Genomic DNA, 26,058 nt, shown 5'->3' on the forward strand with positions numbered 1-26,058 from the left:
AATTGGAGAAGCCTCCCACAAGCTTGTGGGAGACTCTCTTCTTCAATTTGCACAAAATTATATATTTCCCTAAAAGCAGCTTGTTTCTTGTGAACAGGGAAATATTTAGCAGAGAAGTAATAAATCATATCCTGGGGACTACGCACACAACCAGGATCAAGAGAATTAAACCATTTTTTAGCACCACCCTTTAATGAGAACGGAAACAACTTAAGGATAAAGTAATAGCGAGTTTTCTCATCATGAGTAAATAGGGTGGCTATATCATTTAATTTAGTAAGATGTGCCACAAGAGTTTCAGATTCATAGCCATAGAAAGGATCAGATCCTACCAAAGTAATTAACTCAGGATCAACACAGAAATCATAATCCTTATCAGTAACAAAGATAGGTCAAGTAGTAAAAGCAGGGTCATGTTTCATTCTAGCATTCAAGGACTTTTCCTTAAGCTTAGCTAATAATTTCTTAAGATCGGATCTATCATTGCAAGCTAAGAAGTCTCTAACAGTTTCTTCATCCATAACATAACCCTCAGGCAAAACGGGCAATTCATATCTAGGGGGAGAATCTTCATCATCACTTTCATCAATATTACCAGTTTCAATAATTTCTTCTCTCTAACCCTAGCAAGTTGTTCATCAAGAAATTCACCTAGTGGCACAGTAGTATCAAGCATAGAAGTAGCTTCATCATAAGCATCATGTAAAGCAGAAGTGGCATCATCGATAACATGCGACATATCAGAATGAATAGCAGGTGTAGGTGTCGCAAGTTTACTCAAAACAGAAGGTGAATCAAGTGCAGAGCTAGATGGCAGTTCCTTACCTCCCCTCGTAGTTGAGGGAAAAATCTTAGTTCTTTGATCTTTTAAGTTCTTCATAGTGACTAGCAGATATAAATCCCAAGTGACTCAAAGAATAGAGCTATGCTCCCCGGCAACGGCGACAGAAAATAGTCTTGATAACCCACAAGTATAGAGGATTGCAACAGAATATTCTCAAGTATTAGCAGCTGAGTTGTCAATTCAACCACACCTGAAAACTTAATATCTGCAGCAAAGTATTTAGTAGCAAAGTAATATGATAGTAGCGGTAACGGTAGCAAAAGTAATAGTTTTGGTTTTATAGTGATTGTAACAGTAGCAACGGAAAAGTAAATAAGCAAAGAGCAATATGTGAAAAGCTCGTAGGCAATGGATCAATGATGGATAATTATGTCGGATGCAATTCCTCATGCAATAGTTATAACATAGGGTGACACAGAACTAACTGCAGTTCATCAATGTAATGTAGGCATGTATTCCGAATATAGTCATACGTGCTTATGGAAAAGAACTTGCATGAAATATTTTGTCCTACCCTCCCGTGGCAACGGGGTCATATTGGAAACTAAGGGTTATTAAGGCCTCCTTTTAATAGAGTACCGGACCAAAGCATTAACACATAGTGAATACATGAACTCCTCAAACTACGGTCATCACCGGTAAGTATCCCGATTATTGTCACTTCAGGGTTAATGGATCATAACACATAATAGGTGATTATAGACTTGCAAGATAGGATCAAGAACTCACATATATTCATGAAAACATAATAGGTTCAGATCTGAAATCATGGCACTTGGGCCCTAGTGACAAGCATTAAGCATAGCAAAGTCATAGCAACATCAATCTCAGAACATAGTGGATACTAGGGATCAAACCCTAACAAAACTAACTCGATTACATGATAAATCTCATCCAACCCATCACCGTCCAGCAAGCCTACGATGGAATTACTCACGCACGGCGGTGAGCATCATGAAATTGGTGATGGAGGAAGGTTGATGATGACGATGGCGATGGATTCCCCTCTCCGGAGCCCCGAACAGACTCCAGATCAGCCCTCCCGAGAGAGATTAGGGCTTGGCAGCGGCTCCGTATCGTAAAACACGATGAGTCCTTCTCCTTGGTTTTTTTTCTCCCCGAACACGAATATATAGAGTTGGAGTTGAGGTCGGAGGAGCACCAGGGGGACCATGAGGCAGGGGGCGCGCCCAGGGGGTAGGCGTGCCCCCATCCTCGTGGACAGGGTGTGGGCCCCCTGGCCTTGATTCTTTCACCAATATTTTTTATATATTCCAAAAATAATCTCTGTTGATTTTTAGGTCATTCCAAGAACTTTTATTTCTGCACAAAAATAACACCATGGCAATTCTGCTGAAAACAGCGTCAGTCCGGGTTAGTTCCATTCAAATCATGCAAGTTAGAGTCCAAAACAAGGGAAAAAGTGTTTGGAAAAGTAGATACGTTGGAGACGTATCAGCAGTCCTCGAATCGTGCGAGCAGATCCTCCTCGGATCATGCTCCCACCAGCTGCAGCCCTGTTCCGCGGTCGGACCACTCTCGCGCCACCAAGCCAGCGACATGCGGGACCAGCAGCGACAGGAGGGACCAGCAGCGACAGGCGGGACCAGCAGCGTAGCGGGATCTGCAGCCGCGGTCGGGCAGCGGATCCGCTATGCCGGCTCGGTCGGTTGGCATGCGTGTGTGCACAGGGGAGGTAGCCACACCAGCGATCACAAAATCTCCTGTGCATGAGGCGACATATTCGCCTGGTACGCTAGCGCATTCGGATTCTTCCGGATCATCCGTGGCGAGTATTCCAGCGGTCCAGCCAGCGGGTCCTTCACGGGTTATGACTCGGCTACAGAAAGGAGACAAAATCCTAAAATAAGAAAATATGGGACTATACCATACGGAATGTTGTGTATTTCAGGAGAGCCAAGAACATTGAACAGTGCACTTGATGATCCTAAATTGAAGAAAGCAATGGATGAGGAATATTCTGTGCTTATGAGGAACAAAACCTGGCATCTTGTACCAAATTAGAGAGGTAAAAACATCATTGATTGCAAATGGGTGTACATAATTAAAAAGAAAGAAGATGGCTTCATTGACAGGTATAAGGCACGTCTAGTTGCAAAGGGCTTTAAACAACATTATGGTATTGATTATGAGGACACCTTTAGTCCTGTTGTGAAATCTGCAACTATCAGACTTGTGTTAGCCATTGTTGTATCCAGGGGATGGAGCCTAAGACAACTAGATGTACAGAACGCGTTTTGCATGGTGTTCTGGAAGAGGAAGTGTTTATGAGACAACCACCTGGATATGAGAGTAAGAAGCTACCTGTCGGTGTCAAAACCGGCGGATCTCAGGTAGGGGGTCCCGAACTGTGCGTCAAGGCCGGATGGTAACAGGAGACAAGGGACACGATGTTTTTACCCAGGTTCGGGCCCTCTTGATGGAGGTAATACCCTACTCCTGCTTGATTAATATTGATGATATGGGTAGTACAAGAGTAGATCTACCACGAGATCAAGGAGGCTAAACCCTAGAAGCTAGCCTATGGTATGATTGTTGTATATGGAGTTGATGTCCTACGGACTACAACCCTCCGGTTTATATAGACACCGGATAGGGTTAGGGTTACACAGAGTCGGTTACAATGGTAGGAGATCTTGAATATTCGCATCGCCAAGCTTGCCTTCCACGCCAAGGAAAGTCCCATCCGGACACGGGACGAAGTCTTCAATCTTGTATCTTCATAGTCCTGGAGTCCGGCTGAAGGTATAGTCCGGCTACCCGAACACCCCCTAATCCAGGACTCCCTCAGTAGCCCCTGAACCAAGCTTCAATGACGACGAGTCCGGCGCACAGATTGTCTTCGGCATTGCAAGGCGGGTTCCTCCTCCAAGTCCTTCATAGAAGATTATAAACACCAAGAGTAGTGTCCGGCTCTGCAAAATAAGTTTCCACATATTGCCATAGAAAGAATAATATTGACACAAATCAAATCTGCTGACGTATTCCGCAGTGCATCATCACACTACGGCCAAGTCCTTTACTCGAATTGTTTTTACTTTTCCACCTCAGCACGTCTTGCGAGGCAGTTTCCTTGGCACGTCTTGTCAAAGCAGAGATCATGTACCCCTTTTACGGGATTCTCATCAATACGGACGTGGGTAACCCAACCGCGCCATTTATCACGGCGCTTGGGAGGCAAGCGAGTTTTACTAGGCTGGTGGGGACGCACAACCGCATCCGCCCATATAAGGGGATAAGGATCCACCTTTTTACCTACGCCTTCTTCCTCCTTTGCCTATCCATCTCCTGCGCACTCGAGCTCCAGCGCCCAAGCCCGCCCTTCCCACCTCAACCTTCTCCAGCAATGTCCGGAGCGGGAGGCAACTGGATGGTCTCCTCCGCCACGGAGGGCCAAGTCAAGAAGCTAAGGAAGGCCGGATACCTGTCTAAGGACATCGCGCACCGGCTTCCCGAAAAGGGGCAGCTTCTCCCCACCCCAAGGCCCCATGAGAGGGTAGTATTTCTTCCCCACTTCCTCCGCGGACTAGGTTTTCCACTCCACCCATTTTTCCGGGGGCTCATGTTCTACTACGGCCTGGATTTCCATGATCTGGCCCCGAACTTCATCCTCAACATCTCGGCGTTTATCGTCGTGTTCAAGGCTTTCCTCCGCGTCCGCCCTCATTTTGGCCTCTGGCTCAAGACCTTCAACGTCAAGCCCAAGGTGGTGCGCGGCAGCCAGGCGGAGTGCGGAGGCACCATGGCGGGCAAGATGGCCAACGTCCTATGGTTTGAGGGCTCTTTTGTGGAGACCCTAAAGGGGTGGCAATCCGGGTGGTTTTAAGTCACCGAGCCACGCGTTCCGAAATGGATCGCAGCCCCGAGTTCCGATCCGGACCCCCCACGCGGCTTATGTCCTGGAAAGAGACGGGCCTGTCATGGGGTGACGAAAAAGAGGTGACCGGATTGCAAACATGCATCCAGTCCCTCGTGAACAAGCCAATCCGGCTTGTTAATGTAATCCAGGTTATGCTCGTCCGCCGGATCCTCCCGTGCCAACAACGGGATTTTAATCTGTGGGAGTTCGACCCGGCGCAGCACCAAACCCTTAGCAGGCTCTTTGACACAACGTACGAAGATGCCTGGAAGGTGCTATTCAAGGGCGCCAAGGCTCCCGCATCTGCTTCCGAGGACCGCGGATACAGCTCGCAGCGTCACGCTAGCGAGGTAAGCTATCTTCACCTTTTACAGGATGTTAAGCTTTTTTCATAGTTTGACTCTATGCGGGATCTAAACTCCCTTACCTTTGACATGCTTGGCGAGCGATATCCGGACCGATTAACTGTCCGGCTCCGCTGCCCGAAGACCCAGCCCCAGCTTTACTAGTGAAGCTGCTGGTTCCGGCGCCTTATGTGGTGCCGGAGAAGAAGGCCAAGAAGAAGAAGACCACGGGGACTCGAAAGAGTGCCCGTAACGTGGTGGTGTCGGACTCGTCATCCGACGAGTCCGAGACGCCCTCTTCCCGTGAAAACGAGGAGGAGGAAGAAGAAAACTCTCCCCCCCCAGCGGAGGGAGGAGAGAAGAGGAAGGCCTCCCCAACAGGGGAGGCCGAGGGGTCTAGGAAAAGGAAGACCCCTCCGCCGGACTACTCCCCCGACGCCGTAGAGGGCGAAGAGGAGTGGCCAAATAGGGCCAAGCGTCCGGTGAAATCGTAAGTTCGGATATCAGAGTAACTCATGATGTTCCTTTGTTGCACAGCTTTCCCTAATGTCGAACGTAATTATGTAGCCCGCCCCGGGCCGAATTCAACGAATCGTCGGATGGCTCCCTGGACTCATCGGACGTGAACTCAGTTCCGCCCGCTGTCTCCCCCCGCACTGTAGACGACGCCGAAGTGGCGTCGCGACAAGCTCCGGGGCAGGAGGAGGTGGTCCCGGAGGAGCCGCAAGGCAACCTCCCAGACTCCAGGATTGAAGGGCATAAGGCCCCCCAGGGCTCCAAGTCTGGCTTTGTGCCGGACACCGCGCCGGAATCTTCCACAGTTCCGGACCGCGGTAGGCGAACTCCTTCCAAGAGGAGCAAACCTTCTGAGCCGGCAGCCTCCGTCCAACCGGAGGTGCCGAACAATATGCTGGAGGTGCTTGACGGCGCCTCCATCGACGAGGGGGCACCGTACTATTATGAGTACGGTGATCCAGAAGGTTCGGTCCGCCAAGAGCGGACTGACTGAAGCTTGCGCTAGCCTTCTAACAGGCTTCGAGGTAAGTAAAAATATGTAAAAATATTACCGCATAGACAGTAGCCCCTGATGCTTTGTTTGGCGTTCGAAAAAAAAAGCCGAATAGAGGATCTATTAAATTTCGCAGGAGTCCAACAAAAAAAGAGTCAATATGCGTATGCAGGCTTCGCTGCTATCCACCGCCGCACTAACTGCGGAGGTGGGTGTCCTGAAGCAGGACCTCGAGCGGACCGAGCAAGAGCTCGGTTTTGCCAAGCGGCGGCTCGAGGAGAAAGAAGGTAAGAAATACCTTACAGAAAAAGTGCCTATAAAAAGGCGTGATTGCAAAAAAAATAACAGGATTGTACTGCTTATTGTAGGGGCCACGACTGAGGTGGTGACCCTTAAGCAGGCGCTGTCTGAGGCCGAAAAGAAAACGGCCGCGGAGCGCACCGAGCGAGACAGACTTGGGGCTCAGGTCGGCGAGGTGCAGCAAGAGCTTCAGGATCTCATGAAAAAACATGACAGTTTGGAGCTTGAATCCAAGGCGCAAGCAGCCGAGCTCGCGACGGCCCTTGAGACTGCCAATTCTGCCAAGGCCGAAGCCCAGAAGGCTCTCCAAGAGTTGGAGGAGATGAGGAAGATAGCAGCGGGTAAGGCATTCTTTATGCAAAGAAGAAATATAAAAGTAAACTACTTGTTACTTACCCGAATCCGGAGCTCTCCAGGGGCATTCGCAGATCTTCCCCGCAGCGTATCCGACGCCGCCGCATTCTACCGAGCTGAAGAGGGCAGCTCGACGGAGAAGGTGTTCTGGTCTCAGTATTCTGAGGCCGGACACCCTGTGCGCTTGAGCGACCAGCTGAAACAGCTGGTCGAGCTCCACAAGGCAGCCGAACAGGCCATGAAAGGCCTCATAGTTCGGCTATGGACCGGAGAGGCCCTGCCTGGGAGCTATTTCGGGCTGGTGCGTCGGCTGGTGGAGGCCTATCCGAGGCTCGAGGTCATCAAGCGCTCCGTCTGCATCGAAGGTGCCCGTCGGGCCCTTGCCCGTGCAAAGGTGCACTGGGGTAAGCTTGACGGTGAGAAGCTTGTGAAGGACGGGCCGCCGCCGGGGAAGGAGCACCGCAAGCCCGAGAACTACTACAAGGATGTTCTTGCAGGTGCCCGCCTTGTGGCGGATGAATGTACCAAGGATGTGATTTTTGAATGAACTCGCTCGTGTTTATCCTGTGCGCTGAAAACTTGTTCATATGCGCTAAGCAATGCTTATTGAATTTAAAATATTATTTTCTGTGCAGCCGTTTATCAAAAAATTGAGAGATGGCCAGTTGTCGGCTTCTGCCCCCATGCCACTAGTGCTGGGGTGTTCGGGATAAACCTGAGCGCTCTTTTTCTCATAGTTGGGTCCTTCGAGGGAGGCGCTCAGCACAACGAACCAGGCAATCGGACTATAATGCTTGAACACTCTCACTTAGCCATAGAACTCTATAATTTTAAATTTCGGCGAAGCCCCTAGTTCGGAAGACCGAGTATGGGGCGCTATCCATGCCTTGGCCGGACAAAGCCAGCTCCTCGCCCGAAGCGGCATAAGTCTTTAGGGACTCGAAAAACCTCTCGAATAGCGACCGGTCTCTCGCCTCATCATGACAGTCAGTTTTAGCTTTCTCCACTGAGGTGCTTAACCCAGCTGAACCGGGGCACAATCGCAGTGGTTCTCCTAGTGCTACCTTAGCCGATATAGCGGAACGTAAGGCACCAAAACATAGGAGCCGGGCAAACCCAACTATTGACCCAAATCATGATTCGGAGCCGATGCATATAGTGCTATAAGTTCGGGGTGCCGCACTTGTGAAAGTGTACGGACTTCTCACACCATAATGAGGGGTACTGAAGCCCCTGGCGTGTTCGCCGTACCATGGTGTACGGGTGCCATCATGTCATTTAATAAACATATATGTCAAAAGAGGATAATGCAAAAAATAGACAAAAAGCTATGCATTGTTTATAGAGGGGCTATTTATCAAAGCCGAACGATACAAATAGTGCGATAAGCAAAAAGATATTGGACTATTTAACATGTCCTGACCAGGGGCAGGCCGCGGAATTGTATTCAAAACGGGTATACCGCTCGTAACAGAGACCACCTGGGAGTTCCATAATGCAGCATGGGTTGTCTGCCTCCCTGGATCTTGTATCATTTGTGCGGCAGTCGAATTGCCGAACAGGTCGTCCGAAGTATGGAGTCCTGAAAGTAAGAAAAAATTAACAAAAGAATCCCGCAGCCCCTAGTACGTTTTAAGCCGTATTTTGGGCGTGCCGTTATTGTGCCCCTTCCCCTGTTCCCATGGTATTTCAAGGGCGTAGTTATGTACGCGAGGCACTGGTTTCGCTATCTCATGAGAGCTGGGGTTGGGGCCGCATTGCTACGCTTGCTCAGAGCGTGCCAGGCGGTCCTGCTGTGGGTTACTCCGGGCGCGCTTGGCAGTGTCTGGCTTTTTAACGGCCGGACTGGAGAATTGCCTAAGAAGGCTACTTTGTACTTCCGCTGCGAGAGCCGCCGCGTGCTCCTCCGTACGGAGGGAGCGTTCGGTGTTTCCGTTGACCGTGATTACTCCTCGAGGGCCTGGCATCTTGAGCTTGATATATGCGTAGTGCGGCACCGCGTTGAACTTTGCGAATGCGGTTCGTCCGAGCAGGGCGTGATAGCCACTGTGAAACGGGACTATATCGAAGATTAACTCTTCGTTTCGAAAATTGTCCGGGGATCCGAAGACCACGTCAAGTGTTACTAAGCCTGTACAGTTGGCTTCTATACCTGGTATAACGCCTTTAAAGGTCGTTTTTGTGGGCCTAATCCTTGAGGGATCTATATCCATTGTTCGTGGAGAAATTGACATATAAAAGTTGTATACTGAATCTACCATTTTTAAGAAGTTGCTCCCCACTTCTTCCTATTCTCTCAACATGCAACCCGTCCACATCATCATCTAGCCATGTCAGCAATTCTTCTGATTTACCTCACCTATGGTGAAGCCACGTCACCGCTAAATGTTGTCACTGCAGGCTTAGTCTAGTCATAGTGGGAGTAACTTAGCTAGTAACATAGCGGAAAATACACAGGAGCTCTCGGGTGCTCCGCACCCCTACACGAAAAATATCCATAAAAAATTCTCAGAAAATCAAAAAAAATCCAAATTTTCGGGATGTCAAACCTGGTTTCCCAATCTACTTCCGTGTGAAATTTCGCGAAAAAATACCCAAAAACGTATCCGTGGCGAAGGAATTACTACCCGGAAAAAATGTACCCAAACGGTGTTTTGCTATACATAGGAATTTTTTGTCTTCTTTGCTACAAATACGTTTCCTGGTATTTTTTCATCAAATTTCAGACGGAAGTGCATCAGGAACCCATGTTTGATATCCCAAAATCCCAAAAAAAAAATTCAAATTTCTCGGTATTTTTGTTCCTGGTATTGTACGTATAGGGGTGCGGAGCACCCGAGAGCTCTAAATCCTCGTCCGTAACATAGCGCACTTCGAGAAATTTTTACTTATGTGGCAAGTAATTAATGAGAGGTGGTAACATAATATGTTACTGTAACATAACACTTTCCAAGACAAGATGAGTCTGTGAGCTAATAAATGAAGTCATCTATGATACTACTAGTATGTTACTTTGTATTATGAAGGTAGTAACTTAAACTAATGTCGCATATAACACTAGTCTAAGTTACTCCTCACTATGACCAGCCTTACTGGCCATCCAACACGCCTTTAATTCTGCACAAGGCAATTCCTTTTTTTCTTCTACAACGAAACGAAACGTCTGACTTTTCCACCGTCGCACTGATTCCTGCCTCTTGGTCTGGTCGTTCCTTTCATCTCCCTCTTTATCTAGGGTAGTCTTCCAATTCTTCTCCTCCCCTCTTTATCTGTGCCATACTTCCCATATTGCGCCACCGCCGGCCAAACCTTCCTGGTCGTGAATAATAAGACCTACGCGCTGCCTCCCTCTGGAAGCCCCAGGAGCGCCGCGTGCTTGGACATGCTGGCCCAAACCAGGCGCCATGGCGTCGAACCTACCTCCCGGGGAACCAGACGTGCCACCGTCAGCGTCCTCCATCAATCCCACATGCATCAGAGGTGCGAGCTCTCCATCTCCTCAGATTTGAATCACGTTTTTTTATTTAGCTTGGTAGAAACCCCGATTTCCAGTAGGAGTAGCTGTCACTAGGAAGGGCGAGGGCGCCGCCCCCCAAGGGTAGTTCGATGGCGTGATTGATTCAGACTGATGCCAACCATGTACATGTCTACCGGATCCAAGGTAAGAGCAGAAGGATGAGGTCGTCCCATAGTATATCTGTCCAGATATTTAAGTCTGTATTGTTGACCTGAACGCATATGTGTGTTTTTTAGTGGAAAAGATGCATACTCACTGTAAATGCAGGAGGCTGTTCCCAACTTCCCATCGTATATTTGTACAGATCTTTGTTGTACGGGCCTGATATGTACTGTAAATGCAGCTTAATTACTTTTAGATGTTTTACTGATTGGCATGTGTTTCGTGGTCATGTACAAAGTCTAACATGTATGGATGTGCAGATTGAAAAGTTCATCACAATATTGCACGGGAGGTTCTATCATCCACCATCCAGATTTTTTGTGCGTTGGTTTGCTCAAATTTTCTTTCCTTTAAGTTTATATATACGGCAATTTAATTTGTGGTTCAACTTATTTTGCAGTGAGTTTGGTTGGTCTGCTTGGATAGGGGTTTAGGAGGTGCTTTCAGGTAGAGCTAAGACTTTCTAATATGCAATTCAACACCTTTATAGTAGTATTTGTAAGATTTTTTATGATAGAAAATTACGTATTTTTGAAAGATTTGTGATTGAAGTTTTCCTTTCATTTTGGTTACACATTATTTGCAGTTCTATCCCTCTCTCTCTGTATGTGATTACATATGACTTGATGGTGATTAATCTGAAACATTTGTGAAGCCAGGCTATGTCTACAGGTTTTGCGGTTCTTTGTAGACATGCCCAAGGTTACTTTAGGATTTCTTGGTGGATTCCATTCTAAATCCTATTTGTTGAAATAATATAGAAGCTAATTTCAGTTTTTTTGTTTTTTCACCCACCTGATAAGAAGATAGGAACATATAAGCATGTGTAGTATCAAATTTGCAGTTGGATATAGTGCTTTTATCTTAACTTTTTAAATTCAAGAATAACTTATTTCTCCATGAGTGCATTTTATCATGCTATGTTCCCTTGCTATTTCTCCTACATTGCTTGACTACCTAGCTCTAAAAAGTCAGTATTGACTCAATTTTTCCAGGGTTGGGTTAGTATCCTAATATTTTGAACAGGAGCTCTGTGAATAGTTTTGATATGCTACATTGTAAAGTTTTTGTTCGCGGTCAAGCTTATTTTTTGCTTTTGATTCCAACAGAGTACACAAAACAATTTATTATTTTCTGACTCATTCATTCTTTATGCAGATCTAGATAACTTTGGTACGGAGTTTTCTGCTTATATTAAATTGATTTTTAGAGATGTTTGAAAATTTCCACAAACACGATTCTTTGGTTTCCAGTGGCCAAACATGTTTAATTTTTTAACAAAGAGGATTTGAGGTTTTTTAAAACAGCCAATCCCTGATTTGGTAGTTATCAGCAAAAAAATAAATTCGCTAGTTTTCTGGAAAGTAGTAGAACAAGGTTCTAAACATATGACAAGAGAAAGAATTTGATGATTTGTGTGTCGGTTGGAGGATCTTTGTTTATATTCCTTCCGTTCCTAGTGTTATGGTTTTAGTTCAAATTTGAACCAAGACCACAAGCTTATTTTGGAACAGAGGGAGTAAGTACATCTTCTATGGACACACTTTTGTACTATTTGACACACTTTTGACCGGGCCTTATTTTGTTCCAATCAAATCAAGCCACATACACGGGAGCACGGATGGGCACACCTCGGGGGAGCAGGCAAGTCTCGTCCAAAGAATAGGGCCTAGCTCCGGTTCCTTCAATGATAACACAAACTTTCAATAATTTTCATACCAAATTAGCTAAATCCTTACAACAGAAACAGAAACATCAAACTGATGGAGTTCTTTGCCTCGTAGTGGCAACTACCAAAGCAGAGATCCGCACCTGCAGCAGGCACTAGAGAAACAAGACAGACACACATAATCAGCCAGTTGATTCTCCAACGCTAGCTCAGTCAGGATCATGCAGGCCATATGGCAACCTCGGAGTAGCCGTCCTCGGTGGCGCACGCCCTGACCATCCCCGTGGTGTTGTAGGGCATGGTGACCTCCCCGGCGGCCGACACGGCCACGAGCCCCACGGAGCCCCGGGGCACGCCGGCCACGACGCGCGCGGCGGCCTCCTCCAGCGAGAGGCCCCGGTGCTCCATCACCGCCACCACGTCGCGCGCCACGGTGTGCCTGATGATGTCCTCGCCCTTGCCCGTGGTGGACACGGCGCAGAGGGCGTTGGCGTAGGTGCCGGCGCCGATGACCGGGGTGTCGCCGATCCTGCCGGCCATCTTGTTCACCAGCCCGCCCGTGGAGGTCGCCGACGCCAGGCCGCCCAAGGCGTCGACGGCCACGCAGCCCACCGTGCCGGTCCGGCTGTTGTCGTCGTCGTTGGGAGCGCAGATTGGGTCGGTGTAGTTGTACTGGGTGTAGTCGATCTGAGAAGCAAGCAGCAGGAAGGTTGCGGGAATCAACAACTGGGTGTAGCCGAATAGAGGATCTATTAAGTTTCGCAGGAGTCTAACAAAAAAGAGTCAATATGCGTATGCAGGCTTCGCTGCTATCCACCGCCGCACTGACTGCGGAGGTGGGTGTCCTGAAGCAGGACCTCGAGCGGACCGAGCAAGAGCTCGGCTTTGCCAAGCGGCGGCTCGAGGAGAAAGAAGGTAAGAAATACCTTACAGAAAAAGTGCCTATAAAAAGGCGTGATTGCAAAAAAAATAACAGGATTGTACTGCTTATTGTAGGGGCCACGACTGAGGTGGTGACCCTTAAGCAGGCGCTGTCTGAGGCCGAAAAGAAAACGGCCGCGGAGCGCACCGAGCGAGACAGACTTGGGGCTCAGGTCGGCGAGGTGCAGCAAGAGCTTCAGGCTCTCATGAAAAAACATGAGAGTTTGGAGCTTGAATCCAAGGCGCAAGCAGCCGAGCTTGCGACGGCCCTTGAGACTGCCAATTTTGCCAAGGCCGAAGCCCAGAAGGCTCTCCAAGAGTTGGAGGAGATGAGGAAGATAGCAGCGGGTAAGGCATTCTTTATGCAAAGCAGAAATATAAAAGTAAACTACTTGTTACTTACCCGAATCCGGAGCTCTCCAGGGGCATCCGCAGATCTTCCCCGCAGCGTATCCGACGCCGCCGCATTCTACCGAGCTGAAGAGGGCAGCTCGACGGAGAAGGTGTTCTGGTATCAGTATTCTGAGGCCGGACACCCTGTGCGCTTGAGCGACCACCAGAAACAGCTGGTCGAGCTCCACAAGGCAGCCGAACAGGCCATGAAAGGCCTCATAGTTCGGCTATGGACCGGAGAGGCCCTTCCTGGGAGCTATTTCGGGCTGGTGCGTCGGCTAGTGGAGGCCTATCCGAGGCTCGAGGTCATCAAGCGCTCCATCTGCATCGAACGTGCCCGTCGGGCCCTTGCCCGTGCAAAGGTGCACTAGGGTAAGCTTGACGGTGAGAAGCTTGTGAAGGACGGGCCGCCGCCGGGGAAGGAGCATCGCAAGCCCGAGAACTACTACAAGGATGTTCTTGCAGGTGCCCGCCTTGTGGCGGATGAATGTACCAAGGATGTGATTTTTGAATGAACTCGCTCGTGTTTATCCTGTGCGCTGAAAACTTGTTCATATGCGCTAAGCAATGCTTATTGAATTTAAAATATTACTTTCTGTGCAGCCGTTTATCAAAAAATTGAGAGATGGCCAATCGTCGGCTTCTGCCCCCATGCCACTAGTGCTGGGGTGTTCGGCATAAACCTGAGCGCTCTTTTTCTCATAGTTGGGTCCTTCGAGGGAGGCGCTCAGCACAACGAACCAGGCAATCGGACTATAATGCTTGAACACTCTCACTTAGCCATAGAACTCTATAATTTTAAATTTCGGCGAAGCCCCTAGTTCGGAAGACCGAGTTTGGGCGCTATCCATGCCTTGGCCGGACAAAGCCAGCTCCTCGCCCGAAGCGGCATAAGTCTTTAGGGACTCGAAAAACCTCTCGAATAGCGACCGGTCTCTCGCCTCATCATGACAGTCAGTTTTAGCTTTCTCCACTGAGGTGCTTAACCCAGCTGAACCGGGGCACAATCGCAGTGGTTCTCCTAGTGCTACCTTAGCCGATATAGCGGAACGTAAGGCACCAAAACATAGGAGCCGGGCAAACCCAACTATTGACCCAAATCATGATTCGGAGCCGATGCATATAGTGCTATAAGTTCGGGGTGCCGCACTTGTGAAAGTGTACGGACTTCTCACACCATAATGAGGGGTACTGAAGCCCCTGGCGTGTTCGCCGTACCATGGTGTACGGGTGCCATCATGTCATTTAATAAACATATATGTGAAAATAGGATAATGCAAAAAATAGACAAAAAGCTATGCATTGTTTATAGAGGGGCTATTTATCAAAGCCGAACGATACAAATAGTGCGATAAGCAAAAAGATATTGGACTATTTAACATGTCCTAACCAGGGGCAGGCCGCGGAATTGTATTCAAAACGGGTATACTGCTCGTAACAGAGACCACCTGGGAGTTCCATAATGCGGCATGGGTTGTCTGCCTCCCTGGATCTTGCATCATTTGTGCGGCAGTCGAATTGCCGAACAGGTCGTCCGAAGTATGGAGTCCTGAAAGTAAGAAAAAATTAACAAAAGAATCTGGCAGCCCCTAGTACGTTTTAAGCCTTATTTTGGGCGTGCCGTTATTGTGCCCCTTCCCCTGTTCCCATGGTATTTCAAGGGCGTAGTTATGTACGCGAGGCATTGGTTTCGCTATCTCGCGAGAGCTGGGGTTGGGGCCGCATTGCTACGCTTGCTCAGAGCGTGCCAGGCGGTCTTGCTGTGGGTTACTCCGGGCGCGCTTGGCAGTGTCTGGCTTTTTAACGGCCGGACTGGAGAATTGCCTAAGAAGGCTACTTTGTACTTCCGCTGCGAGAGCCGCCGTGTGCTCCTCCGTACGGAGGGAGCGTTCGGTATTTCCGTTGACCATGATTACTCCTCGAGGGCCTGGCATCTTGAGCTTGATATATGCGTAGTGCGGCACCGCGTTGAACTTTGCGAATGCGGTTCGTCCGAGCAGGGCGTGATAGCCACTGCGAAACGGGACTATATCGAAGATTAACTCTGCGCTTCGAAAATTGTCCGGGGATCTGAAGACCACGTCAAGTGTTACTGAGCATGTACAGTTGGCTTCTACACCTGGTATAACGCCTTTAAAGGTCGTTTTTGTGGGCCTAATCCTTGAGGGATCTATGCCCATTTTCCGCACTGTATCCTGGTAAAGCAGGTTCAGGCCACTGCCGCCGTCCATGAGGACTCTTGTGAGATGAAATCCGTCGATGATTGGGTCGAGACCCAATGCGGCGAAGCCGCCATGACGGATGCTAGTGGGATGGTCCCTTCGATCAAAAGTGATCTGGCAGGAGGACCATGGGTTGAACTTTGGGGCGACTGGCTCCATCGCGTATATGTCCCGTAGCGCACGCTTCCGCTCCCTCTTGGGAATGTGGGTTGCGTATATCATGTTCACCGTCCGCACTTGTGGGGGAAAGCCCTTCTGTCCATTGTTGTTCGGCGGCCTGGGCTCCTCCTCGTCGTCGCTGTGCAGCCCCTTGTCTTTGTTTTCGGCTCTTAACTTGCCTGCCTGCTTGAACACCCAACAATCCCTGTTAGTGTGATTGCTGGCCTTTCGGGGGTGCCATGTATCCGGCACAAGCGGTCGAGTATTCGGTCCAAACTGGACGGGCGCTGAGTATTCTTTTTGAATGGCTTTTTCCACTGTCCGGATTTATAGCCTTTGAATCTGGCATTGACTGCCGTGTCTTTGTTGCTGTCACTGCTGACGCGGCGTTTTTGCTTATTCCGACGTGTCCTGCCACTTTTGTCCTTGGTATCCGAATTACCAGGGTTCTTTGATAAGTTGTTACTGCGAGCTAGCTAGCTGTATTCTCCCGCGCAAAAGCGGGTCATGAGTGTCGTGAGGGCTGCCGTAGATTTCGGCTTTTCCTGTCCCAGGTGCCGGGCAAGCCACTCGTCGCGGATGTTATGCTTGAAGGCTGCTAGGGCCTCTGCGTCCGGACAGTCGACTATCTGGTTTTTCTTTGTTAGGAACCGTGTCCAGAATTGCCTGGCTGATTCCTCTGGCTGCTGAATTATGTGGCTTAAGTCGTCGGCATCCGGTGGTCGCACGTAAGTGCCCTGGAAGTTGTCGAGGAATGCGGCTTCCAGGTCCTCCCAAGAACCGATTGAGTCTGCTGGCAAGCTGTTAAGCCAATGCCGGGCTGGTCCTTTAAGTTTGAGCGGGAGGTATTTGATGGCGTGTAGATCATCGCCGCGTGCCATGTGGATGTGAAGGAGATAATCCTCGATCCATACCGCCGGATCTGTTGTGCCAGCGTATGATTCAATGTTTACGGGTTTGAAACCCTCTAGGATTTTATGATCCATTACTTCATCCGTGAAGCATAGCGGGTGTGCGGCGCCTCTGTACTGGGCTATATCACGACGCAGCTCGGAAGAGCTATGTCTATTGTGTTCGGCCCGGCCGGATTTGTTGTATCCGGAGTGAAGATCATCGTCACGTGCCGTAGGGCGCCTGCGCGATCCGTAGATCGATCTTGTTTGTCTTGCCTTATCCTTCAATACGTCTCGCAGGTCTGGCGCATTTTCCCGTGCCTTAGTTGAGCGGCGTCGAGACATGGCTTGGGCGGAGGGCCGAGAGGCCTCTCTATCGCGGCCGCGAGGTGGCCGGTCTGTCATGTCGTGCGCTGGTGATGTAGGTGCTTCCTCCTCTGATCGGGGTAGCGGCCTGCGCTTTGGGTAACTCTTGGAGGGGCGTTCGAATTCATACTCTTCGGTCGCAAGGACTTCAGTCCATCTGTCAGCTAGCAAATCTTGGTTGGCTCTAAGCTGTTGCTGCTTTTTCTCGAGGCTGCTTGCCGTGGCTAAAAGCCTGCGTTTGAAACGTTCTTGTTCGGCGGGGTCTAATGGTACGACAAATACGTGTCATCGAGGCTTGCCTCGTCTTCGGAGGGAGGCATATAGTTATCATCCTCGACCTCTCGGTCTGCCGCTCTCTCATGAGGGCTGGCTTCTCCATCTTCCTGTGCCAAATCTTGCTGGGGTGGGTGTTCTTCGGTGCTATGCGGGGTAGTATTATCTCCCGTGCTGGAATCACCATTTTTGCTTTGGCGGGATTTAGAGCGGCGCCGCTGATGCCGGCGCTTTGGCTATTTCTTGGAGGTGTCATCCCCTGCTATTCCATCGCCATCTCCATCTTTTGGAGTATCCACCATATATATGTCATATGACGAGGTGGCCTTCCAGCGCCCTACAGGTGCTGGTTCCTGTTCGTCTCCTACATCGTCGTCCATACCGTCTATGTCTTCGGAGCCGAAGTCAAGCATGTCGGTTAAATCGTCGACAGTGGCTACAAAGTGGGTGGTGGGTGGGCTTTGAACTTCTTCATCGTCCGTATCCCATCCTCGCTGACCGTAATCTGGCCAGGGCTCTCCTGATAAAGAGAGAGACTTGAGAGAATTCAGCATGTCGCCAAAAGGCGAGTGCTGAAAGATGTCCGCGACGGTGAACTCCATTATCGGCGCCCAATCGGATTCGATTGGCAGGGGCGCGGGGGGTTCGGAGTCCGGGGAGGAGTCCAGATCCTCGGAGTCACGGGTCATGCAGAGTGCGGGGCTGGCGCTCGGCTCGATCACCTTTGAGATCGCAGCCCCCGAGGTGACGTCCAACCGCTCATCCTCGATTGGCGCAATAGGCTCCGAGTTAGGGGTCGGAATCGGTGCGTGTGCGGCCTCCAGGACACTGTCCAGAGGCAGAGCTAGATCATGCCCCTCGAGATAGTGCGGCGCGCTTGGCTGTGGCTCGAACCCGTCAAAGATCAAGTCTCTGCGGATGTCAGCCGTGTAGTTTAAGCTTCCAAACCTGACTTGATAGCCAGGGGCGTAGCTTTCGATCTGCTCCAGGTGGCCAAGCGAATTGGCCCGCAGTGCGAAGCCGCCGAAGACGAAGATCTGTCCGGGGAGAAAAGTCTCACCCTGCACCGCATCGTTGTTGATGATCAAAGGAGCCATCAGGCCTGAAGGCGACGACACAGAGGAACTCTCAATGAAAGCACCAATGTCGGTGTCAAAACCGGCGGATCTCGGGTAGGGGGTCCCGAACTGTGCGTCAAGGCCGGATGGTAACAGGAGACAAGGGACACGATGTTTTTACCCAGGTTCGGGCCCTCTCGATGGAGGTAATACCCTACTCCTGCTTGATTAATATTGATGATATGGGTAGTACAAGAGTAGATCTACCATGAGATCGAGGAGGCTAAACCCTAGAAGCTAGCCTATGGTATGATTGTTGTATATGGAGTTGATGTCCTACGGACTACAACCCTCCGGTTTATATAGACACGGATAGGGTTAGGGTTACACAGAGTCGGTTACAATGGTAGGTGATGGGGTCATGTACCTAGGGTAGGGTCACAGACCTAATCTAAGTACCTTGCTCAAGGACACCCTTGGAAGAGGTCACCTTCCAGTCGACCAACGAGGGACTCACTCGACTGACTTGAAGGACTCGACCACAAAGACTCACTCGACCACCAGAAGGTCAAGAGGCACTCTGCATTGCAACGGCCTGTAATTAAGTAGACTTTATGATAGTAAAGACACTTTATGTGGGGCGTTACCAGTAACGCCCCGGACTTAACTCACCTTAAACCCTCTCCTACGTGGGCTGGCTGGGGTCCTGGCGCACTCTATATAAGCCACCCCCCTCGACAGGTCAAAGGGTCGGCACCTTGTAACTCATATACTCATAATCCACTCGACCGCCTCTGGGCTCCGAGACGTAGGGCTATTACTTCTTCCGAGAAGGGCCTGAACTCGTACATCCCTTGTGTTTACAACCTCTCCGTAGTTAGGACCTTGCCTCTCCATACCTACCCCCCACTCTACTGTCAGGCTTAGAACCACGACAGTTGGCGCCCACCTTGGGGCAGGTGTTTTAGCAATTTTGTGGAGAAGTTGCGATTCTTCCGAGTACTTTCATGATGGTGGCTGCTGGAGTTTTGGTCGAGGGTCGAGAGATTCGTCTCGGTGCTCTCACCTTCATCGCCGACGACTCCGCCTGGCTCCAGGAGGCTCCACTCGACGTTGATGCGCTCCCCGTCCGCGGTGCGACGCATTTTCGCGCATGTGTCCGCGGCGTTCTGCTGCGGCAACCGTCGACCCCGTATCGGTCGACTCCTCCATCGTCCACCCTCCCGGTCTCCCGCTAGCGCAAGCGCTCGGGCCGGTCGAGGCTTCAGCGGTGGGTGAGGCACGCGGTGGCTCGCCAGACGGCCACCTCTCATGTTGCGGCAATCGAGCCCGACGAATCTCTCTACGGCCTGTTCGATCTGTCGACTGGCTCCATAGAGACTGCATCTGAGTGCGATAGCAGTGATCCAGCGGCGGATATCCTGATGGTCGACGGGCCCCGCAGTCCCCCTGGCTTCGCCCGTGATGGTGGAGCAGGCGACGGAGGCGACCCCGCACGAGACCACGAAGAGTACCAGCCCGAGCCACTCGACTCTCTGCAAAGAGAGGAACTTCGCCGCAGGAATGTGGATGCCCTGCGTACGCCCATCGCAGGAGAAACCCCCGAGGCTCGCGCCTTGGAGGAGGCACGTTTGGCCAACTTCGCTAAACGCACTTGACTGGAGAATCTTCAGCGAGCACTCGACGAGCGCGCGCGGCAACGAGTTCCCGACAACAGTCGACGTCAACTCTTCCCGCCGACTCAGGTATATCGAACCCCAATCCAGAATTTAGCAGCTGCGACCCGTATAGCAGAGTCTATCCAGCCTTCTCAGTCGGAAGCTGGCAGAGGCTTGATGCAGATCAGGGATCTGCTCCGGGCAGCAGGAGATCAGAATTCGGCTGTGTCGCAGTCGCGCAACAGAATTCACAGTCGATCTGTCGCTGCGAATACGGTTCAGTCGGCTCACAACCCCAGATCGCCTCCGCGGCGTGAAGGGCGCGAGAATCGGCGAGACCAATATGGTGACCGACTCGACCGAGATGATAGGCGTCGAGTGCCCAATTCCCCTCCGAGGGGTGGGTCTTACACTCCTCGGCAGCAAGATGACAGGCGTCAGCTCAGTGCGGGGCGAAGACTTCCAGTCGACCCCAGAGAACTAGGCTTCGACGCGCGGTCCATTATTGTGCAAGGTTTGTTCGACCGGAACAGAGCCCATCGAGGTGGACTCGACAGAGATGCGCCCACAAGCAGTCGAGTGCATGTTTCTGGTCCTGAATGTTTCAGCAGATCTATCAGAGCCGCAGTTATCCCTCCCAATTTCAGGTTGGCAACAGGAGTCAGCAAGTTCACTGGCGAGTCTAAGCCTAAAACTTGGCTCGAGGACTATCGAGTGGCGGTTCAGATTGGTGGTGGAAACGACGAGGTGGCCATGAAGCATTTGCCCCTCATGCTGGAAGCTTCTGCCAGGGCATGGTTGACTCAATTACCTCCTAGCAGCATTTACACTTGGGAAGATCTGTCCCGAGTGTTCGTCAGAACATTTGAAGGAACTTGCAAGCGACCAGCTGGGCTGACAGAGTTGCAAGTCTGCGTGCAGAAGACCAATGAGACTCTCAGAGAGTATATTCAGAGATGGATCACTTTGCACCATACTGTGGAGAATGTGTCTGATCACCAGGCAGTCTGCGCCTTCAAGGATGGCGTCAAGAACAGAGAATTAAGTTTGAAATTTGGTCGAACCGGTGACATGACCTTGAGTCGGATGATGGAGATTGCTACCAAGTACGCCAACGGCGAAGAAGAAGACCGACTCCGAAGTGGCAAGCACAAGCCGACCCAGTCGGAAAAGGGAAACACCAGTCGGAAACAAAAGCGGAAGGCTGAACCAGCAGCTCCTGGAGAGGCTCTGGCCGTGACTCAGGGAAAGTTTAAGGGGAAACCAAAAGGATCCTGGAACCCTAAGAAGGTAAAGGATAAAGAAGGGAGCGACGTAATGGATATGCCATGTCACATCCACACGAAGAAAGACGAAGAGGGGAATATCATCTACCCGAAGCACACCACTCGCCAATGTCGACTCCTGATCCAGCAGTTTCAGGGAAAACCGTCTAAGGACAAGGAGAAGGAGTCGGACAAGGCAACTCCACTCTGATGATCTTTGCAGATGTGGAAAGCAAGAGTCGATTGAAAGTCATTAACCGAGAGGTGAACATGGTTGCCCCAGCAAAAGCAAATTATCTGAAATGGTCACAAATACCCATCACATTCGACCAATATGATCACCCGACTCATATTGCCACCCCTGGGAGGCAAGCCTTGGTGGTCGATCCAGTTGTCGAAGGCACTCGACTGACAAAAGGGCTGATGGACGGTGGAAGCGGGCTGAATTTGTTGTATGCAGACACACTGAAAGGAATGGGCATTCCGATGTCCCGACTGAGCACTAGTAACATGAGCTTTCATGGAGTTATACCAGTGAAGAAAGCCGAGTCACTCGGCCAAATAGCTTTGGACGTGGTGTTTGGTGATTCGAAACATTTTCGCAAAGAAAAGTTGACGTTTGAGGTCGTGGATTTTCAGAGTGCATATCATGCCATTTTGGGGAGACCAGCTTATGCACGGTTCATGGCTCGACCATGTTACGTGTACCTCAAATTGAAGATGCCCGGCCCCAAAGGAGTGATCACTGTCACCGGTGATCGGAAAAAGGCAGAAGAGTGCTTTCAGAAGGGCTCAAAGAATGCCGATTCCCAGGTGACAGCGGTCGAGTTCGAGGAATACAAGCAAAACGCAGATCCGAGTGACTTGCTGCGATCCAAGAAACCCGCCACAGAGTCTGCATTTCAGTCGTCTGGTGAGACGAAGCCTGTTCACATTCACCCAACCGACCCCGATGCAGCTCCGACCCGCATCTCCACAACACTCGACCCAAAATAGGAAGAAGCGCTCATCCAGTTCCTCCGTGAGAACTGGGACATTTTTGCATGGAAGCCCGCTGACATGCCAGGTGTTCCCAGGGGACTGGCTGAGCATCGCCTAAGAGTCGACTCATCTGCAAAACCAGTCAAAGAGCATCTTCGGCGGTCCGCCGTCCAGAAGAGAAAAGCCATTGGTGAGGAAGTGGCTCGACTGTTGGCGGTAGGATTTATCCGAGAGATATACCACTCCGAGTGGCTCGCTAATGTCGTCATGGTTCCTAAGAAGGACAAGTCGCTCCGAATGTGCATTGATTTCAAGCACATCAACCGGGCCTGCCCGAAAGATCATTTTCCTCTCCCTCGCATAGATCAAATTGTTGACTCGACCGCGGAATGCGAGAGATTATCTTTTCTAGATGCCTATTCCGGGTACCACCAGATCCGTCTGTACAGACCCGACGAGGTAAAAACAGCTTTCATCACTCCATTCGGGTGCTTCTGCTATATCACCATGCCGTTCGGCCTCAAGAATGCCGGAGCCATATTTATGCGAATGATTCAGAAGTGTCTACTCACTCAAATCAGTCGGAATGTGGAAGCATATATGGATGATATCGTTGTCAAGTCACGAAAAGGTTCTGACCTGCTCGCTGATCTCGCCGAAACATTTGCCAACCTCAGAAGGTATGATATCAAGCTCAATCTATCAAAGTGCACATTTGGAGTTCCTGGTGGCAAGTTACTCGGTTTTCTCGTTTCCGAACGGGGAATCGACGCTAATCCAGAGAAGATCGGCACTATTCTCCGAATGAAACGCCCTGTGCGAGTGCACGATGTCCAGAAGCTTACTGGATGCTTGGCCGCATTAAGTCGATTCATCTCACGACTCGGTGAAAAGGCATTGCCTCTTTACCGACTGATGAAGAAGGCAAACAAGTTCGAGTGGACTCCAGAAGCTGATGCAGCGTTTGCCAAGCTAAAAGCTCTGCTCTCCACCCAGCCGGTGCTTGCTGCTCCAATCAGCAAAGAGCCTCTGTTGCTCTATATCGCAGCCACAGGACAAGTCGTCAGTACTGTGCTTACGGTCGAGCGAGAAGAAGAAGGAAAAGCTCTCAAAGTTCAGCGCCCAGTGTATTATTTGTCTGAAGTCTTGACTCCATCCAAGCAGAGATATCCTCATTATCAGAAGCTTGTGTATGGAATATACATGACCACAAAGAAGGTTGCTCATTACTTCTCTGATCATTCCATCACAGTCGTCAGCGACGCTCCACTATCAGAGATTTTGCACAACAGAGATGCAACTGGTCGAGTGGCCAAATGGGCGATTGAACTTCTTCCCCTTGATATCAAGTTTGAGGCAAAGAAAGCCATTAAGTCCCAGGCAATAGCAGATTTCCTCGCCGAGTGGATTGAACAGCAGCAGCCGACTGAAATTCACTCGGAGCATTGGACCATGTTCTTTGATGGCTCTAAGATGTTGAATGGTTCTGGTGCTGGGGTTGTCCTGGTTTCCCCCAGAGGAGATAAGCTCAGATATGTGCTCCAGATTCACTTTGATTCCTCCAACAATGAGGCAGAATATGAGGCCCTCTTATATGGATTGCGCATGGCCATTTCACTCGGCGTCCGTCGCCTGATGGTCTATGGCGACTCGGATTTAGTGGTCAACCAAGTGATGAAGGAGTGGGACGTGAGAAGCCCAGCCATGACTGGATACTGCAGTGCAGTGAGGAAGCTGGAAAAGAAGTTCGAGGGGTTGGAGCTCCATCATATACCCCGACTGAAAAATCAAGCAGCTGATGATCTGGCAAAGATAGGTTCCAAGAGAGAAGCCATTCCGAGTGGTGTGTTCTTGGAGCATATACACACTCCGTCAGTCAAAGAAGATCCTTTCACCGAAGAAGCTCCACAGCCCAAGAGTGCCACAGATCCGACTGAGGTTGAAGTCCCAGCGGTGGTCGACTTGATCATGGAGGTCTTGGTGGTCATTCCCGACTGGACAGTTCCATATATCGCGTATATCCTGAGAAAAGAGCTTCCGGAGGATGAGGAAGAGGCTCGACAGATCGTCCGTCGATCTAAGGCCTTTACCTTAATCAAAGGACAATTATTCAAAGAAAGCGCGACTGGAGTTGGTCAGAAGTGCATAACACCAGAAGAAGGTCGACTCATCCTCGATGATATCCACTCGGGGACCTATGGTCATCATGCGTCCTCTCGGACCATCGTGGCCAAAGCATACCGAGCCGGATTTTACTGGCCAAAGGCGAATGAGATGGCAAAGGAGATAGTGGATAAGTGCGAGGGATGTCAGTTCTACTCGAATATGTCGCACAAGCCTGCATCGGCTCTGAAGACCATCCCACTCGTCAGGCCTTTCGCAGTATGGGGGTTGGACATGGTCGGTCCTTTGAGAACAGGACGAAGCGGCTTCACGCATGTACTGGTGGCAGTCGACAAGTTCACCAAGTGGATCGAGGCTAAACGAATCAAGAACCTTGACACCGGTACTGCTGTTAGCTTCATCAGGGAACTAATATTCAGATATGGAGTCCCGCACAGCATCATTACGGATAATGGGTCGAACTTTGACTCGGAGGAATTCAGAGATTTCTGTAACTCCCAAGGCACACGGGTCGACTACGCTTCAGTCGCCCATCCGCAGTCGAATGGACAAGCAGAGCGAGCTAATGGCCTGATTCTCAAGGGATTGAAACCCCGACTGATGCGTGATCTCAAGCATGCAGCTGGAGCTTGGGTCGACGAACTTCCCTCAGTGCTTTGGGGGCTGCGGACCACACCTAATCGGTCGACCGGAAAAACTCCATTCTTCTTGGTCTACGGAGCTGAAGCAGTCTTGCCGAGTGATCTTCTCCACAATGCTCCTCGAGTTGAAATCTACAATGAAGCAGAAGCTGAACAAGCGCGGCAGGACGCAGTCGACCTTTTAGAGGAAGAAAGGGAGATGGCTCTGATCCGGTCGACCATCTACCAACAAGATTTGCGTCGTTTCCACGCCAGAAATGTGAGAGGTCGAGCCTTCCAGGAAGGAGATTTGGTTCTCCGAGTGGATCAGCACAAACCACACAAGCTTGCTCCTTCTTGGGAAGGTCCCTTCATCGTCACCAAGGTTCTCCACAACGGGGCGTACCGTCTTTACAACGTCGAGCATAATATCGACGAGCCCCGAGCTTGGAACGCGGAACTACTCCGCCCATTTTACACTTAAGGTTTATCACTCGGATGAGTTGCAATAAAGTACTTCTGTAGTTCATGGACCTCAAAATAATAGTGTCATAGTTCCTCCATAATTTTTGTCACTTTTTATTTTTGTCCAATAAAATTCCCCCTCAGTGGATGACTTAGCCGCGAATCCGTTTCGCCTAAGTTTGTAAAAATCCTACCGAGTGGTGAGCCAGACTCCCACTCGGAGGCTTAGCTGCGAATCCGTTTCGCCTAAGTTATCGAAATCCTACCGAGTGGTAAGCCAGACTTCCACTCGGGGGCTTAGCTGCAGCCCTGTGCTCGCCTAAGTTATAAAAAATCCTACCGAGTGAAGAGCAAACCTCTCACTCGGGAGGCTTAGCTGCAGTCCAAGCACTCGCCTAAGTTATAAAAATCCTACAGAGTGAAGAGCAAACCTCTCACTCGGAGGCTTAGCTGCAGCCCTGTGCTCGCCTAAGTTATAAAAAATCCTACCGAGTGAAGAGCAAACCTCTCACTCGGGAGGCTTAGCTGCAGTCCAAGCACTCGCCTAAGTTATAAAAATCCTACCGAGTGAAGAGCAAACC

General features: G+C 50.2%; 1 protein-coding gene across 1 annotated transcript in view; it reads right to left on the reverse strand.

The window, feature by feature from the left end:
• Positions 1 to 12,101: 12,101 nt before the first annotated feature.
• LOC119271858 (isoaspartyl peptidase/L-asparaginase-like) overlaps positions 12,102 to 26,058 on the reverse strand; it is a 36,433-nt gene continuing 22,476 nt past the window's right edge. The window contains exon 2 of the mRNA XM_037553517.1: positions 12,102 to 12,828. Within this exon, the coding sequence (XP_037409414.1) occupies positions 12,299 to 12,828 (530 nt within the window). The 3' untranslated portion in view covers positions 12,102 to 12,298. The remainder of the gene's footprint in view (positions 12,829 to 26,058) is intronic.

The sequence above is a fragment of the Triticum dicoccoides genome, chromosome 3A, assembly GCF_002162155.2.
Source record: "Triticum dicoccoides isolate Atlit2015 ecotype Zavitan chromosome 3A, WEW_v2.0, whole genome shotgun sequence".
NCBI classification, from domain to species: Eukaryota; Viridiplantae; Streptophyta; class Magnoliopsida; order Poales; family Poaceae; genus Triticum; species Triticum dicoccoides.